This window comes from Ahaetulla prasina, chromosome 8, assembly GCF_028640845.1.
Source record: "Ahaetulla prasina isolate Xishuangbanna chromosome 8, ASM2864084v1, whole genome shotgun sequence".
NCBI classification, from domain to species: domain Eukaryota; kingdom Metazoa; phylum Chordata; class Lepidosauria; order Squamata; family Colubridae; genus Ahaetulla; species Ahaetulla prasina.
Genome location: NC_080546.1, coordinates 64,479,530 through 64,496,417, shown reverse-complemented (window position 1 = coordinate 64,496,417; position 16,888 = coordinate 64,479,530). Strand labels below are relative to the sequence as shown.

The window sequence follows — 16,888 nt, the reverse complement described above, 5'->3', positions numbered from 1 at the left end:
TGTCCCAAAGGTGCTTTTTCAAGAGGCAACTGGACTTTCTGGTTTTTCTTTAAAGACATTTCACTTCTCATCCAAGAAGTTTCTTCAGCTCTGACTGGATGGTGGGGAATGGAAGGATTTGCAGACAGCTGATCATTTGCATTCTTTTTAGTCTTGTTGAGCCACCTGGAGTGTCTACAGGGTCACCTGGGTAGTGAAAATGGGTGCGGAGTCTTCTTGGAACTGTTGAAAGGACTGTGTGGCCTTTGTCTTTTAAATGCAGATGAATCTTGTTCTGATGGTTTTGTTCTATGTTGTGCCACTCTTCTGAAGACAGCGAAGTCTACATTTTGGACAGAGAGGACCGCTGGTTTGAAAGAAGGGTCAAAGAGACCATCTATGTCAAAACTGAACAGCCCTCTCTCAACAGAGGGGAAAGTTACAACATCATCTATCTCCAGTCTAGAACACAGTCCTTTCAACAGTTCCAAGAAGGCTCCACACCCATTTGCACCACAAGTGAATCTGACGACACAGATAAACCTCCAGGTGGCCCCAATGACTCTAAAAGAATATAAATAATCAGTTGTCTGCAATGAGTATAAATCCTTCCATTCCCCACCATCCAGACAGAGCTCAAGAAGCTTCTTGGATGAGAAGTGAAACACCTTCAAAGAAAAACAAGAAAATCCAGTTGCCTCTTGAAAAAGCATATTTGGGACTGCATGTGTACAAAACTTTCCTTGCCAATCTTTTGACAAGTTGATATTCATAAGAAAATGGAACAAGCACTTCTGTGACCCAGAACCCTCAGCCTGGAGCACAGAACAAGCTGCGTTATAAATGACCATGTGATGCTGGAAGAAATTTTTCAGAGTGTCATTCTAAAATAAAGATAAAGATAAAAGAGCAATTCAGCTTACAACCGACTGGCGATGTTGCTCCACTGTTCTTTCATCATCTGAATCACTGTAATACTTGGAATAAAGATAAGGCTTGTGGATGTAAGCATGTCGTCCAGATTTTGTTTTTTTATCATTTGTCCCTTCTGCCTCTGATTTTCCTTTAATCTGACTACATTCATCTTCCTCGTCTAGATAAAAGTTGAGAACAAAAGAATGAGGAAATGCTCATTTTATAATTTAGATATAGGCTAAGATCCAAAGAACCAGATACTACCCCCAAGGTAAGTGAAAGCCCCTTCTCAACCAAACCCTTTCTCAAAACTGATGTTGTATGTAAGGGACTGTAGTTGGAAATGAAAAATCATCACTCTATCTGAAAGCAAAAAATATTTTGGCATTTCAGGATCCTAGACTCAGCTATCCTCCAGCTGTTCAAAATAACAACATAATATGTTAAAAGGGCCTCTGGTGGCTTAGCAGACTAAGTCTGTCTGTTATTAACACAGCTGCTTGCAATTACTGCAAGTTTAAGTCCCACCAGGCCCAAGGTTGACTCAGCCTTCCATCCTTTATAAGGTAGGTAAAATGAGGACCCAGATTGTTGGGGGCAATAAAAGTTGACTTTGTATATAATATACAAATGGATGAAGACTATTGCTTAACACTGTGTAAGCCGCCCTGAGTCTTCGGAGAAGGGCGGGATATAAATTCAATTTTTAAAAAAAACAACAACAACACCTTGCATTATTTTATTATCCCACTATTATGGTAAATCCAGAACTACAGATCATAGTAAATTTAGCTTTCATTTTTACCACAAGATTCTGGAATTGTAATATTGCTATATGAGCCACAGTGGTTAGAATGCAGTACTGCAGGCTACTTCTGCTGCCTGCTGGCTGCCTGCAATTTGGCAGTTCAAATCTCACCAGGTTGAAGGTTGACTCAGCCTTCCATCCTTCCGAGGTTGGTAAAATGAGGACCCAGATTGTTTGGGGCAATATGTTGACTCTGTAAACTGCTTAGAGAGGGCACTGTGAAGCAGTATATTAGTCTAAATGCTATTGCTATTGCTATATTGCATATTGTCTATTATCCGATAGCCTAAGCTACAATTATCTTAGGAAAACTATGAATTGATTCCTGATATTCCAGCCAGTAAAAGCACAGAATTATCCTTTTAGCACAGATGGTGGAAGATCAAAGCAACCAAATCAGCTAAGTATTTAAATCCAGTTTTCTGAACTTAAAATACTAAAATCTTCTTAATATTTACTGTTTTACCATAGAAAATAAAATACAAATCAATCAAGATGAAACAAAAGCATACATTCAACCTTAACAACAAAATACCAAAATCTTTCAAATGACTTTTCCATATACATTAACAAACTGACTCTGTTCTTATGAACAAAGGACACTATGCTATAGTTTGCCTGATATCTATTAAATATGTTTCTTCTTCCTAGTGTTTTTTCCTGCAAGTGCAGACTCTGCTTTAAGATGAACTGAACGTTGATTCATTGGTTGCCGTAGGAACTGACATCGTGAGCTGAGAGAAAATGACTGGCTCAAAGTCAACTCAACTGGCTTTCCTACCTATGGCATGACTAGAACTCACAGCCTCCTGATTTCTAGCCCATTAGACCAAACTAACTCTCATTCTATTGAACATAAAATGAGTTTTGCTAAATGAGAGTCCACTTATGGTTTATGGTTAATGCAGAACACATCATATTAAATAACAAATATATTTAGAAATAACATTATTTTCATTTATGTGGTATCTAAATATATGAGAAAAGACAAATCAAGGCTATTTGTTAAGGCAAGAGGGATGTTTATACCTTGTCTTGCCAAGAAGAGTTTTCTCACCAATCTTTGCTTGGATTCTGTGCCATGCAAGCATTTGAAATCATATTCAAGCTAATTTTAATCCATTTCAGGAACAGCCTCATGCAATGAAGAACTGTATTTATTTGGGGTTTTGTGATACACTGCACTGAATGTACATAATATTCAATCATTCCAACTAATAGTACCACAAGTAAACAAGGGAGTTGTATTTAAGGAAAAAAAAAATCATACTTTTATTCTTCTCATTAGCCAAAGGTCAAGATTACTTTACCATCAGAAACAATTTCTCCTTCTTCTGTGCTATCAGAAAGCATGTCTTCACTATCTTCTTCAAACGAAGAAAGGTCACTGGTATGCACAGAGCTAACAGTAATATCACTCAGTATGTCCACATCAGAATCTTCCAACACTAGTTGAGAAAAAACAGACAGAGATGACTTAAAATCTGATCCAGAATTCAAAACATCCCACAAGAAAGTAGAAACAGCTCCATGCACGCCTGGCACTACCCACCTTCCAAAGTGCTGTTGAAGAAAATGACCTTTAGAAGCCTCTCTCTGCAAAAGGTGTGCATGTATGTAAAAAGGTCTCAGTGCAGAAACTGAGCATCATCATAAGATAAGACAGATATGAAAAAATGTTGTCCTAAGAATAGTCATGAGTCTTCCTCCTCAGTGAAATGCCAATCCTCAGGCTTCCATTCTCCAGTCTGGTACCCTCCAGGCACACTGGGATTCCAATTTCCAACAATTCGCAGCATAGCCATTAGTTAAATCAGCTTGGAATTGCAATGTCTGACATGCCATCAACCAGGAGGGCACCATGCTGAAAATGGCTGTAGCAAGAGAACTAGCTTAATAAAACACATAAAATAAGAAATCAAAATAATACAAGAAGGTTTTAATGTAATACCTATGAAAAGAGGACAAGAAATTTGGCAAAAAAGAAGATGGAAGAGATGTCAATTGCTTTAGATGAGATAAAGGATAACAGTAATTAAAGCTGAATAAAACATGAGTTTAAGTATATCTTCTGTGAGAAATTAATGTATTTTGGAAAGATTGTTAAATGATGAAACTGTCAAAATATGCAAGTATAAAAAGCCATCCATATAAAAAGATTCCTGGCATATAATGAAATTAAAATGCAAAACACCATAAAATGAGAAATAAAGGATCCTGAATGAGAAAGCAAAGGATAAGGAATCTCAAAATGCAACATGAAAATGAGACATTGTAAAAAAGATCTGATGAAAAATTGGCTGAAAACTTAAATGCAGTAATATCTCCTTTCATAAGTAGTGTGCAGAGTAGTAGAGAAGAGTAAAAAGAAAACTTTCTAGTTTAAAAATTTGAAACAAGGGCAATTAAAAACTAAGAAAAGAGTGCAAAGATACTCACTACAAGCAATGAATAGGTATAGTTTGAGATAGATAAAAACATTCTTCACAATATTTAGTATTATCTTGCCAACATGTTACCTGCTATGTCTATAAAACAAGTTATATTCTGAAGTATTCTCTAAGTCCAGTAAGCTAAAATCTTAAAAAAATTACCATGCTGCAGGTAAAAAAAAATCTGAAGTCAACCAGTAAAATGTAATGCCAATATCTTTTCACCTATATCAAAACTTTCCAAATAAATTAAAAACCCCTTCCATTTGTTTCAACCTGTTCATAATAAATAAACACCTGTGATATTATACCTTCTTTTGTGCTTTCATTTTTGTTTTTACTAGTGTTCTTTTCCAGGGTTAAATGTTTTATCACTTCTGTCTCTTTATCTTTTATTGTCTTTTCTTCTTTTGCTTTTACATCAACACCATTTCTCTTCGAGAAATCTACTTTTTTGTCAGATTTTTCTTTCTTTTCTTTCTTCTTTTCTCCTTTTTCCAAGTTTTCCAGTCTTCTATCACATTTATCCACCAGTTTACTTTTTTGTTCATCGCTTTCCTGAAAATTTTCCTTGCTTGGATTAAGCAGGCTACTAGCTTCTTTTGATATAGTTTTCCCGTCTTCGTTTGAAGAAAATGAATTACTTATATCTTCACAGTTTACTACTGGTTCAAAACTTTCTTCGGTAGAGTTACAAGGAGTTTTTTCTTCATCAGCAGCATCTTCTGCATTACGGTCTCTCTCTATGGTGCCATCCAAACTGTGCTGAGATAGGAGTTTCTTTGAGAATCTCTCATTTGTCTTGGTGTTGATTGCTTCTGTAGAAGCCCTGGTGGCACTGGCTTCTTGGTTGAGAGATGTTATAGTCTCCAAAATAGACAGAGCATCATTAGCCACATTCACATTTGGAGTGACAGCAGGAACACCTTCAAATAAGAGTAAGGTTAAGTACAACTATTAGTATGATATTGCATATGTACTGAAGAAGCCAAACCAAAAAAGAATCTCTTGGTTCAGAATGCTCAATGTGAGTCCAACTTTGGCACATCCTTAGATACTAACATTCCATTTGTGACAGTAAGCCATGTGGCATAACTCTGCTATGATGCAGTGGTAGCAATAAACTGTCAAGAAAGCTTTTTATTACTCTCATTATTGGAATGGGACATTTAGGTGCCGACTCTTGGCAGCACCAGCTTTCCTCCTCCTTTGCCATCTGCCAGCGATTGTCCACCACCAATGGCTCCCTGGCCCTCCACCTCCAGCATCCCAGCCATTCTCCGAGGCACGATTTTACCTGGGCGTTTAGCTGCTCTGGACAAGTAGCTGACAGCCAATTGGGCAGTGGTGGCAGAGGTGGTGCTGGAGAGCGAGCATGCAATTGGCAGCGGGTGAGGCAATCATGAGGACTGTGGGGGCATCGTGTGATTGGTGGTGGGTGGGGCCACGGGGGCTATGGGGGCCAGCACACGATTGGCAGTGGGCCTGGCAATTGTGGGGGCTGTGGCATGCAATTGGCAGTGGCCAGGCGATTGCAGGAGCTATGGGGGCAGTGCATGATTGGGAGTGGGTAGGGTGATCACAAGGGCTGTAGAGAGGCAATGTGAAATTGGTGGCAAGTAGGATGATCACGGGGGCAGTGGAGAGGCAGCGTGAGATTGGCACTGGGCAGGGCAGGCACGGGGGGGCAAACGAGGGGCCTTCAAGCTAGTTGCCCAGCTTTAATCTGGAATTCTGCATTTGCGACAAACTTGGAGCTGTTGGGCTTCACCTTCTCTCTTCTTTATGGTTTCATGAAACCTGGAAGCTGGCACTGTTTTCCAATTCCTGCAGTTGCTCTGGGCTAATCAAAATGATCAAATTCCTTGCAACCAACAGCTTCCTCGAGCTCAAGAAAGAAAAAAACCAAACCTGGCCTTTCTGCTTTTAGCTTAAATTGCTGATTGACTGAGCCAAACGTCCAAGCTACATGGCTTTACATGTTCTCGGTCCCTCTGGCTCTGGCTGGGATGTCATGCAAAGACATCCCAGCCTGCATGGGATTTGGGTGTGCAGGCCAATATGGCTTGCAAGCTGCTTTTACAGCTTGCATGACAGGTGGAGTTGGGCGGAGTTGTCTTAATTTGCAATGGCTCACCTGCCCCTTGCTTGTTCCCCCACAGCCCCACAATCATTCCGCCTGCCAATGCCCACGGCCCCATATCCCCATGATTGCCCCACCCATCGTCAATCACGTACTGCACCTCATAGCCCCCACAATTACCCTGCCTGCTGTCAATTGTGTGCTGCCCCATAGCGCCTCCCTTGCCCCCACAACCCCTTCTCTTGCCCCACCACCAATCACGCACTACCTTTCCAGCACCATTGTTGTCGTTCACCCCCAATTGGCTGGCAGGTACTTGTCTGGTGCAGCAAAACACCCAAGTAAAACCAAGTAAAACCAAGCCTCAGGGAGGCATTCTCCTAGTGCCAAGGGGCCATTGGCGGTGAACAATTGCTGCCAGAGGGCCACAGGTGGAGGAAAGCCCACTGTGCCAAGGGTCCTAAACCCCTCATTATCATGAGATAATGTGCTCTAACCTACATTTGATCAACTTTGTACCAAGATTTCTGTCACTTGCACTCTAACCATCTAACTTTTAAGCTATTTCTCTTGAGATCCAAGGAATTCATCAGTGCTCATCTCATCCCCATAACTAGACTAGATTTTCAACAGAATCATAAGTCCTATGACTTGGAAAATTCCTACAGCATTCAAGAATTAATGACTCTGGAGGCAGATCCTCCTAACAATATCTTAGAAGCAGTTGAGATCTCACCTCCAAATTTTATTAGAGAGCAAAGACTATTAATGATTACTTTCAAAACAGGAATGTCTTCTTTAATGTGTTAGTCCTACAACATATTAAGGCCTTATGAATGTCATAGAGACCCTGAAGTCTAAAGTTAGCCTTGACAAGTAGAAGTTGCTAAGGAACATTGTTTTTGAAGTCTCCAACACTACATCAGAGACAATGCCGGCTACCTTGGAGAGAAGGTTGGTTAAAGGGGAACAACATCAGGTGCAAACCTTAATATCTTTTGGGAATGAGTATGAATAGGCTGAAGAAAAGAAAGGTCATTCAGAAATGAGTGATTACTGTATCAGTTGAATGATGCAACAGTGATGATGGTGGAAGAAAAAGACAATAAATATTACAAAGACAATTGAATTTTTTGCCTATACTCCAGCTTCCACTCTAACCCCTGCCCCCCCATATGGCCAAATCTTGCTGACTGATCTGGAACCTCAGTAACTTTGATAGCTAAATATGGTCCTCATCAGCTTCAACTGCAATATCAACAGCAATATATGAATGATATACAGCTTTATTTGAATCTTCCATATCCTAATCCCCATGAATTCAAGAATAGGTTACTGAGGAATTTTTTAGGATGGATGCACCGGAATTTAATTCAAAAAGAGAAATGCTTGTAATACAGCAATCTCTAAAAAGGGGAGGATTCGAGCAATACTGGAACAATACACATCCCTAAAAGAGAAGCTTGCAGTTTGACTCTGACAATTGAGACAATGGCAGAAGCTGGGAGTAGCCTTCCATAAACCACAGTTTTCAGTAGGAAGGCTATCTCTAGAAAATAAACTATTAGTATATCCAGACTGGACAGATGTAATTAGGTTGGGATGCCTCCAAAGAGGTACCGTAATATCAAAGTCTCTGTTGATAAAGAAATTATTTTCCCTTTAGCACATTAATTTGGAAATTGGTTTCAATGACATCATTTGAATGTATGCCTGTGATTAGGAGGCATTACTTCAACTCTTGATTTCTTACACTCACCTCTTTAAAACCCAAAGATTAAAAGCATATTCATTTTGCCAAGGGAAGAGAGAAGAAATACCTTGCAGCAAAAGAAAAGGTTCTAATTTCTCTTCAGGCAGAGCAAAGCTGGGGTTGGTCTCTTCTTGGTGGTTCATTGTGGCTAAAAATTCATGGACAGCCTTTTCTACCTGTGGCCTGAATATGTGGTTGATCTTTGGATCCACGACCTGAGAAATGATTCTGTCAATACCAGATTCTAACATTCCAGATCTGAAATAAAATGACAATATAACTTATCTATCAAAGCTAACACAATTATTTTAACACAATCAATATAAGAATTTATGCAAGAAGGGGAACGTATTAATGCTAATTTATATTAAGTCTCTTCTATGGATATTCTTAGTAATCGTCACAAGATTATATGGCAGATTAGAATCATTATTTGCATATATATCAAGAGAATATAATGAAGAATTCAATAGAACTCCCAGATATCCTAAGAAAAACAGTGCAAAATATTGGACAAGGGATTTAATTCATCCACATAGATCAGGGATGTCAAATTCGATTTGAGGACCACATCAGGGTTGTGTTTGACCTTGCGGAGGTCGGGGGGGGGAGGGCATGGCACACTCAACGTCACTTGTGTTGGGGGCACCTGTGGTGGCCAAGTGCTAAGGCAGGACTTCATTCAGACCCTCCCTCACTCTCATTATAATCTCCTTCCTTCCTTCCCTTTCCCTCTTCATTCTTTCCTTTCCTCTTTCCTTATTTTTCCTTCCTTGCTCTCTTCCCATCTTTCCTTTTCTTTGTCTTTCCTCTTTCCTCTTTCCCTTTCTCCTTTCCTGTCCTTTCTTGCATGCTCAAAGGCAAAAGGGGAAACATTTCTCCTTTGGCTTTGTTTTAGTCTGTTTTGCTAGCCCTCTGCCAGCGAAAACGGAGTTCGGGGGCCCGTGGGCCTTGAGTCTGACACCCCAACATAGATCAATTTAAATTAAGACAATTTCAATCCTGGTTTTATAAAATCAATAATTCTTACAGATTCACTAAATTTCTCCTTTAAAATATAATGTAGTTCAAAATGCAACAAAAAATTAATACAGATTTGCTTTCATGAAGAGAACTTATTTGTTCACTGCATTTTTGCATGTTTCCTTTCTCTTTGTGAAGTATAATATATTTATTTTATTTATTTATTTTATTTTATTAAATTTCTATACCGCCCTTCTCCCGAAGGACTCAGGGCGGTGTACAGCCAAAATAAAACACAGAATATATACAATTAAAAGAATTTAAAATGAACTATTACTATGCGGCCGATAATTAAAACATTTAAAAATTTAAAATATTATTAAAACCCCAATTTAAAAACAACTATTTATGCCAGTCCTGCTTGAATGAATAAATATGTTTTAAGCTCACGACGAAAGGTCCGAAGATCAGGCACTTGACGTAAGCCAGGGGGGAGTTCGTTCCAGAGTGTTGGTGCCCCCACAGAGAAGGCCCTACTCCTGGGGGCCGCCAGCCGACATTGTTTGGCGGACGGCACCCTGAGAAGGCCCTCTCTGTGAGAGCGTACGGGTCGGTGGGAGGCATAAGGTAGCAGCAGGCGGTCTCGTAAGTACCCGGGTCCTAAGCCATGGAGCGCTTTAAAGGTGGTAACCAGAATCTTGAAGCGCACCCGGAAGCCTACAGGAAGCCAGTGCAGACTACGGAGCAGTGGTGTTACATGGGAGCCACGAGCGGCTCCCGTTACCACTCAGCGCAGCTGCATTCTGACTAACTGCAGCCTCCGGTGCACCTCAAGGGCAGCCCCATATAGAGAGCATTGCAATAATCCAGCCGAGACGTAACCAGAGCGTGAGTGACCGTGCATAAGGCATCCCGGTCAAGGAAGGGATGCAACTGGCGAACCAAGCGAACTTGGTAAAAGGCCCTCCTGGTGACGGCCGCCAGATGTTCATCAAAGGACAGCCGTCCATCCAGCAGGACGCCCAAGGTGCGCACCACCCCCTCTGGGGCCACTAACTCGCTTCAACAGTCAGCTGCGGATGCAGCTGACTGTACCGGGGTGCCGGCATCCACAGCCACTCCGTCTTGGAGGGATTGAGCTTGAGTCTGTTTCTCCCCATCCAGACCCGTACGGCTTCCAGGCACCGGGACAGCACTTCGACCGCTTCGTTGGGGTGGTCCGGGGTGGAAAAGTACAGCTGAGTATCATCAGCGTACAGATGATAACTCACCCCGAAACCACTGATGACCTCACCCAGCGGCTTCATGTAGATGTTGAACAGGGTAGGCGAGATAATCGACCCCTGCGGTACCCCACAAGTGAGGCACCTCGAGGACGACCTCTGCCCCCCTGTCAACACCGTCTGCGACCGGTCGGAGAGATAGGAGAACCACCGAAAAACGGTGCCCCCCACTCCCAAACCCCCCAACTGCCACAGCAAGATACCATGGTCGATGGTATCAAAAGCCGCTGAGAGGTCTAATAGGACCAAGGCAGAGGAACAACCCCTGTCCCTGGCCCTCCAGAGGTCATCCACCAACGCGACCAAAGCCGTCTCCGTGCTGTAACCGGGTCGGAAGCCGGACTGGAACGGGTCTAGATAGACAGCTTCAGGTGCCCTCCAGGTGCCGGGGAAGCTGCCATGCAACCACACTCTCTACAACCTTCGCTAAAAAGCGAAGGTTGGAGACTGGACGATAATTACCCAAAATAGCTGGGTCCAGGGAAGGCTTCTTCAGGAGAGGTCTCACCACCGCCTCCTTCAAGGCGGTGGGGAAAACCCCTTCAACCAAAGAAGCATTTATAATCCCCTGGAGCCAGCCTCGTGTCACTTCCTGAGCAGCCAGTACTAACCAGGAAGGGCACGGGTCCAGTAAACACGTAGTTGCATTCAACCTCCCCAGCAACCTGTCCACGTCCTCGAGAGCCACAGACTCAAACTCATCCCAAATAACCTCAACAAGACGAGTCTCTGCCGCCTCGGCTGAATCATTGCAATCATGATCCAAGCCATCACGAAGCTGAACGATTTTATCGTATAGATAACCGTTAAACTCCTCGGCTCGTCCCTGCAGGGGGTCATCCCGTCCCTCTTGTTGAAGGAGGGAACGGGTCACTTGAAACAGGGCGGCCGGGCGGTTATCTGCCGATGCAATGAGGGTGGAAACGTAGGAACGTTTCACCTCCCTCATTGCCACTAGGTAGGTCCTAGTAAAGGACCTCACTAGTGTCCGATCAGCCTCGGAACGGCTGGACCTCCAAACACTCTCTAGGCGTCTTCTCCGGCGTTTCATCTCTCTCAGCTCCCCGGAGAACCAGGGAGCCAATTGAGATCTACACCGGGTCAGAGGCCGCAAAGGCACGACACGGTCCAAAGCCCCAGCCGCGGCCCGTTCCCAAGCCGCAACTAGTTCTTCAGTCGTGCCGTGGGTAAGATCCTCAGGAAACGGCCCAAGCTCCGTCAGGAACCTCTCCGGGTCCATCAGGCGCCTGTGACGGAACCAACGCATCGGCTCCGTCTCCCTGCGGTGGAAAATATATTGGATATTTTCTTTCACATTAAATTTTTCTAAAAAATGTTTATTATAATCTGCACTTCCTTAAATCACTATGACTGGGGCACCACAAATAAAAATGATTTTCTTTTTGTAGCAGTTGACAAGGCTATCTATTTCTGTCACAGATTATTGATGGTTGAATAATTCCAACAAATAAATATTTATGCAAATTGTATTCAGAAATAATAAAAATTTAAGACTCAATAATAGCTAAGGTATTATTGTTGCTTTTTTTAAATTTTCATTCTCATTTATGTATCCTTAAAGTATTGTTTCAGCATCACTGAATCATAGAATCACAGGGCTGGAAGGGAGCTTGGAAATCTTCTAATCCCCTGCTCAAGGAAGAGTCCTTATACCAGAAAATGAGATTTTTAAATTTAATTTATTTATATTTCCTATTTCTAAACTGCTCATTTCCCTTACAGAGGGGCTTTGGGCAGTGGATTGGAGATCATTGACCAACTATTCAAGTAAAAAAAAGGAAATTAATTAAGATCATAAAAATCATACTATAATAACCCGTTACTTCAGAAAATCAATTTAATGATATATCAGTAGGTTGATACAAATGAATGATCATTAACATCTATAAATCTATAAATAAGTTCTGTTTTCATTCATCAGCAGTACTACATTACAGGGGTCTGCAACCTTTGGTTCATGGCCCAGTACTGGGCTGCAGTCTGTTGAGAACTGGGCTGTGCAAGCAGTGAGCACGGCACGCGAAGCTCCATTTGTGCAAGTGGTGGGCAAATCAGTTGATCATAGAGAAGGACAACTTGTAAAACTTACTTAAGAACCTGCTGCCTGATATTATTTCTTAATTGGTTCTTGTTCAAATGAGGACTCCATGTATGCGTTGCTAGATGGTTGGAAACAAAATTGTCCACCCGCTGCCTTAAATTCTGATATGCAGGCTAAAAAAGAAACAGATACCTTGTGAAGCCTCCTTGAATAACATTCCTTCACATTCTCATCAGTGGAGACAAATGTTTAAGAATCTTAGCTTAAAACAATACAGAAACAGTAGAGAGAGCACTATAATAATTCCAGGCTTATTTAACTAGGAAAAAAAATATTGCAGATTAAGAAAACATACTTCTAAAAAACTTCATTGCCGAAAGTTCTGAAAAATAGAGGCAAATATTTCAATTACCAAATATTGTGATATCTGAATGCTCCTTGGAGGCAAAATGTGATCAGAAGCCCAATGCTATTTACTTGAAAAGAAAGCTAGATCTTTTCTCCAAAGTCTTATTTTTACAAAGACAAGGCCATCATAGATCCATTATATTGAGAAAGAGCAATTCTACTGAGAAACTGTTAAAGGAGGTTCCAATTTGTTGCTTTCTTTACTCCTTTGTGATAGGAAAATCATTTCATGATTTTAATAATTCCAACATGTCTAAGGAGATTCTCAATCATCCATCTCAGTCATGATTGTCCCAAGGATGCTTTTCAAAAGGCAACAGGACTTTCGGGGGGGGGGGATGGGTTCCCCTTGAAAATGTTTTGTTTCTCATGCAACAAACTTTTTAGTTTTGACTCAGGAACTCAGGGGAAAAAAAAACCAAGAAAGTCCAATTGCCTTTTGAAAAGCACTTTCCGGACAGTAATTCCAACAGTAAATTCCAATTATCTTAATTATTTCAATTATCTTATTAGTAATTATCTTAAATCATATGTATTTTTATCCAATCATTGTATGAAGTGATTCACAAGATAGTTTATAATTTGATGTAAAAATATTTAAATTAAGAAAAACTTAATTTTACTCTTAAATTAAGAGTGATATCAATTATCCTATTTTTTCCAAGGTTGAGATGTCTGTATTTTTACAGTTCAACAACAGTTAAATTAATTCATCCCCCATGCAATATTAGTTTTGTTGAAATTTACTATTTTTCAATCTCGGTAACTAACCTTGAACTTCCAAGACCAGGACCAAATGGGTGATAGAATCAGAATAGCACATGGGTATTACACTGACAATATATTATTATTCAAAATAGTGCTCATGATACATTGGAAACACTATTAAAATTATATATACTCTGAATGTGTAAAAAATACTTGTATGTTTCACTAATTCTAAAATTTAGTCTGTAAAATAGGGCAGCATTATATTGAAACTAGAATCAGGGCAGTAGACAAGTTGTTCAAATATATCTAGGAAAGAGTATGAGAAAACTTAGTCTCTTCTGTAATATTTTCTGTTAATAAAGCCCAGAAATTATCTACCCTGCATCCAAGTCCAAGTATCCAAATATAAAACAGCCCAGTTCTTGAAAAGAGAGTTGAATCTAGATCTGTCAGTGATAGTGAAACAGAAATGCTTATTTAAAACACAATTAATGACACTTCTATTGCTAAGTCTACTGTTCCTGTCCTAATGTTCCCTTTGATTGTATCCAATTTCGTATAGTTATTACATACTTATGCTTATATATATGCTTATATATCGTGTAGTTATTTCATGCTTATGCTTATATATACTGTTATGACAAATAAATAAAATAAAATAAAATAAAATAAAATAAAAGTCAGGGAGATATAACTTTCCTGTTTAAAGATGCCATATCAGGAAAAGATTCTCCCTTTGAACCCCACGTATGTATTTTCGGATGCATCTGATTGCTGTTGATTGGGATTCATCTAGTCCGAGTTTTCCCTGTCAGGTTAAATACGGTTTTTCCTCTCTCTCTGTTTTTATTTTAAGAAAATGCATCTGCAATCAGTATCTATCCAGACTTGCAAAATGATTCTGGGTGAATTAGGCAGCGGAAGCCAGCTGCCCACTGAGCAGCCAGTTAAACAAGTCCAAAATTAGGCATGTGAGGCCGGTAGGAACACCGCTAAGATCAGAGCTGCTCATATAGGGTGTATAGCAGGGCTATCTTATGGGGAGTGCGAAAGGAGATTGCCGCTAAATCGATGCGTGCGGGACTCGATTAATTAAAGTAGTGGCTCTCAGGCCCAGTGGCGGGGAAAAGCGTTCCTAAGAAAATCGCAAGCTCCAGAAAGGACTCAGACCCCGTGGACGGTCGTTTTGCGGATAAAAGACCAAACGGGGAGGACAATATAGGGACTCGGCGTCGGGGGCGTCGGGGCCCCGAGACGGCCAGACCCGCACCTTCCCACCTTGGTGTCCACGTCGGCCAGGCAATCTCGGCGGAACTGGTCGAAAAGGCCTTGACTCTTGAGGCGATTCAGAATGAGCGACACCAGCTCTGGCTCGGCGGCGCCCGCGGAGCTTCCCGGCGGCGGCGGCGGCGGTGGGGGAGGCGGGGGAGGAGGCGGAGGTGGGGGAGGTGGCTGTTCGGGAGAAGTGGCGGCGGTGGGGACCGCGGCAGCAGCGGCGAGGGTGCCACCACTGCCGGACATAATGGCGGCAGCAGCGGCGTCACCCACATCGGCCGATTCCCAAGCCGCGACCGCGATGAGGCTCCACCTTCTCCCGCACAACCCGCGACCCCGGAAGCAGAAGGTCGGAAGAAAGTCTGACGACGCGGCGGAAAATGCAACCTTCCTTTAAACTACGCCTCTTGTGGTGAATTTTTCGCCGAGCGAGGAGTTTAGTATTTTACGCTTGGCTTCCACATCACTGAATGGGTGGGATGCCCAGGGCAGAGACGTAAATGGAGTTATGTGATCGATTGAGACTTCTTGTTGGTTCTCCTTGTCCTTCAATAAACGGGCCAGGGTCTTCTTTCTTTTTCTCCCCACAACTCCACGAAAGAGGCTAGGATGGAAGTGCATTTCAATGGCTTTTTAAACAAAGTAGTGAGCCTAGAAACCAAGAGACTCTGAGTTCTAATCCCATTTTAGGTTTGAAAAAATGGCCGAGTAATCAGTCACTCTCTCCCAGCCCAAACCACTTCTTAGATTGTGGTTGTGGGGAAACTAAGCGGAAGAAGGAATATTACCTAAGTTCTCAGCCTTGAGTTCCTTATAAAGTAATAACGACAGGATAAATAAATCATTTGTGAGAATGATATCCTTAAGGAGAAGGGGTGCTGACTGCCTTGTCACATGCCTTACACTACAGCATTTATTTAATTTTTATCCACTTTATTTTTCTCTACTTTTTGGTTTATTCTTCAATGATGGCATAGCCTGTGAAATTCTTACCTGTCTCACATGCCAAAGTTATGTGGGAAAACATCAGGTAAACACATCCATGTGACTGACAGGCAATGGCAGCAGAAATCATTAAGCAACTACATTAAGACAGAAAGGTGGAGGCACCAGGATGCAAAAAGCAGAGGATCTCAGGGAGAAGAGAGCTGAGACATCCACCTTTCATCAAACTGGCACAACCTAGTCAACTACAGAAAGGTAGGAAAATCATCCATGCCTCTTTTATGTGCTTTTTCCATTGGAAATTTTGAGATTGTTTCACAGTGATGGTGCAAAAATTGCCCTAGCTCTACAATACTGGTGATCCTTTTAATGATCTTTTTCTCTAGATAAAAATCTAGAGATCTTTTTCTTTAGATAAAAAGTGACCTTTCACTTTTTATCTAGAGAAGCGCTGACAGGATTTAAAAAGCAAATTCAACCATGCCCTTTTTTCCATTTAATCAATTTTGCCAAACATCTCCCCAACTCACAATAAAATAGCGCTCACAACTCACAATAAAATAGCACTGTTCCAATATTTGAGGGGCTCCTACAACATCTTCGCCTGGACTTTCTGACCGCCATTCACCACCGCAGGGAGGCGGAGCCGATACGTTGGTTCCGCCCCAGGCGCCTGATGGACCCGGATGGGTTCCGGATGGAGCTTGGGCCATTTCCTGAGGGTCTGGCTCACGGCTCGGCCGAGGAACTTGTTACGGCCTGGGAACGGGCCGCGGCGGGGGCCTTAGACCGTGTCGTGCCTTTGCGGCCTCTGACCCGGCGTAGGTCCCAACCGGCTCCTTGGTTCTCCGAGGAGCTGAGAGGGATGAAACGCCGGAGAAGACGCCTAGAGAGTTCCTGGAGGTCTAGCCGTTCGGAAGCTGATCGGACACTAGTGAAGTCCTATACTAGGACTTACCTAGTGGCATTGAGGAAGCGGCGTAGCTCGCCTCCTTCCTCATTGCAGCGGCAGATACCCGCCCAGCCGCCCTGTTTCGGGTGACTCGCTCCCTCCTACACCAGGGGGAGCGGGATGACCCGTTGCAGGGGCGTGCTGAGGAGTTTAACGGTTATCTATACGATAAAATCGTTCAGCTTCGGGATGGTTTGGACCAAGATTGCGGTGATGCGGGTGAGATGCTCGAGGGTGGTCTTGGTGACATTGTTTGGGATGAGTTTGACCCTGTGGCTCCGAGGACATGGACAGGTTGTTGGGTAGGTTGAATGCCACC

At 42.3% G+C, this 16,888-nt stretch overlaps 1 protein-coding gene across 5 annotated transcripts in view; it reads right to left on the bottom strand.

The window, feature by feature from the left end:
• The window catches only part of BOD1L1 (biorientation of chromosomes in cell division 1 like 1), a 125,011-nt gene extending 109,946 nt beyond the window's left edge, over positions 1–15,065 (bottom strand). For 2 of the 5 annotated variants that reach the window (XM_058192288.1, XM_058192289.1), the window contains exons 1-6: positions 14,676–15,017; positions 12,327–12,451; positions 8,038–8,228; positions 4,446–5,060; positions 3,013–3,150; positions 903–1,072 (exon numbers count right to left, since the gene is read on the bottom strand). In XM_058192288.1, coding sequence (XP_058048271.1) covers positions 903–1,072; positions 3,013–3,150; positions 4,446–5,060; positions 8,038–8,228; positions 12,327–12,451; positions 14,676–14,918 — 1,482 coding nt within the window. In that variant the 5' untranslated portion in view covers positions 14,919–15,017. Of the gene's footprint in view, positions 1–902; positions 1,073–3,012; positions 3,151–4,445; positions 5,061–8,037; positions 8,229–12,326; positions 12,452–14,675 lie in introns of all 5 variants that reach the window. The other 3 variants (XM_058192292.1, XM_058192290.1, XM_058192291.1) reach the window with 3 other exon arrangements.
• Between the last annotated feature and the right edge of the window lie 1,823 nt (positions 15,066–16,888).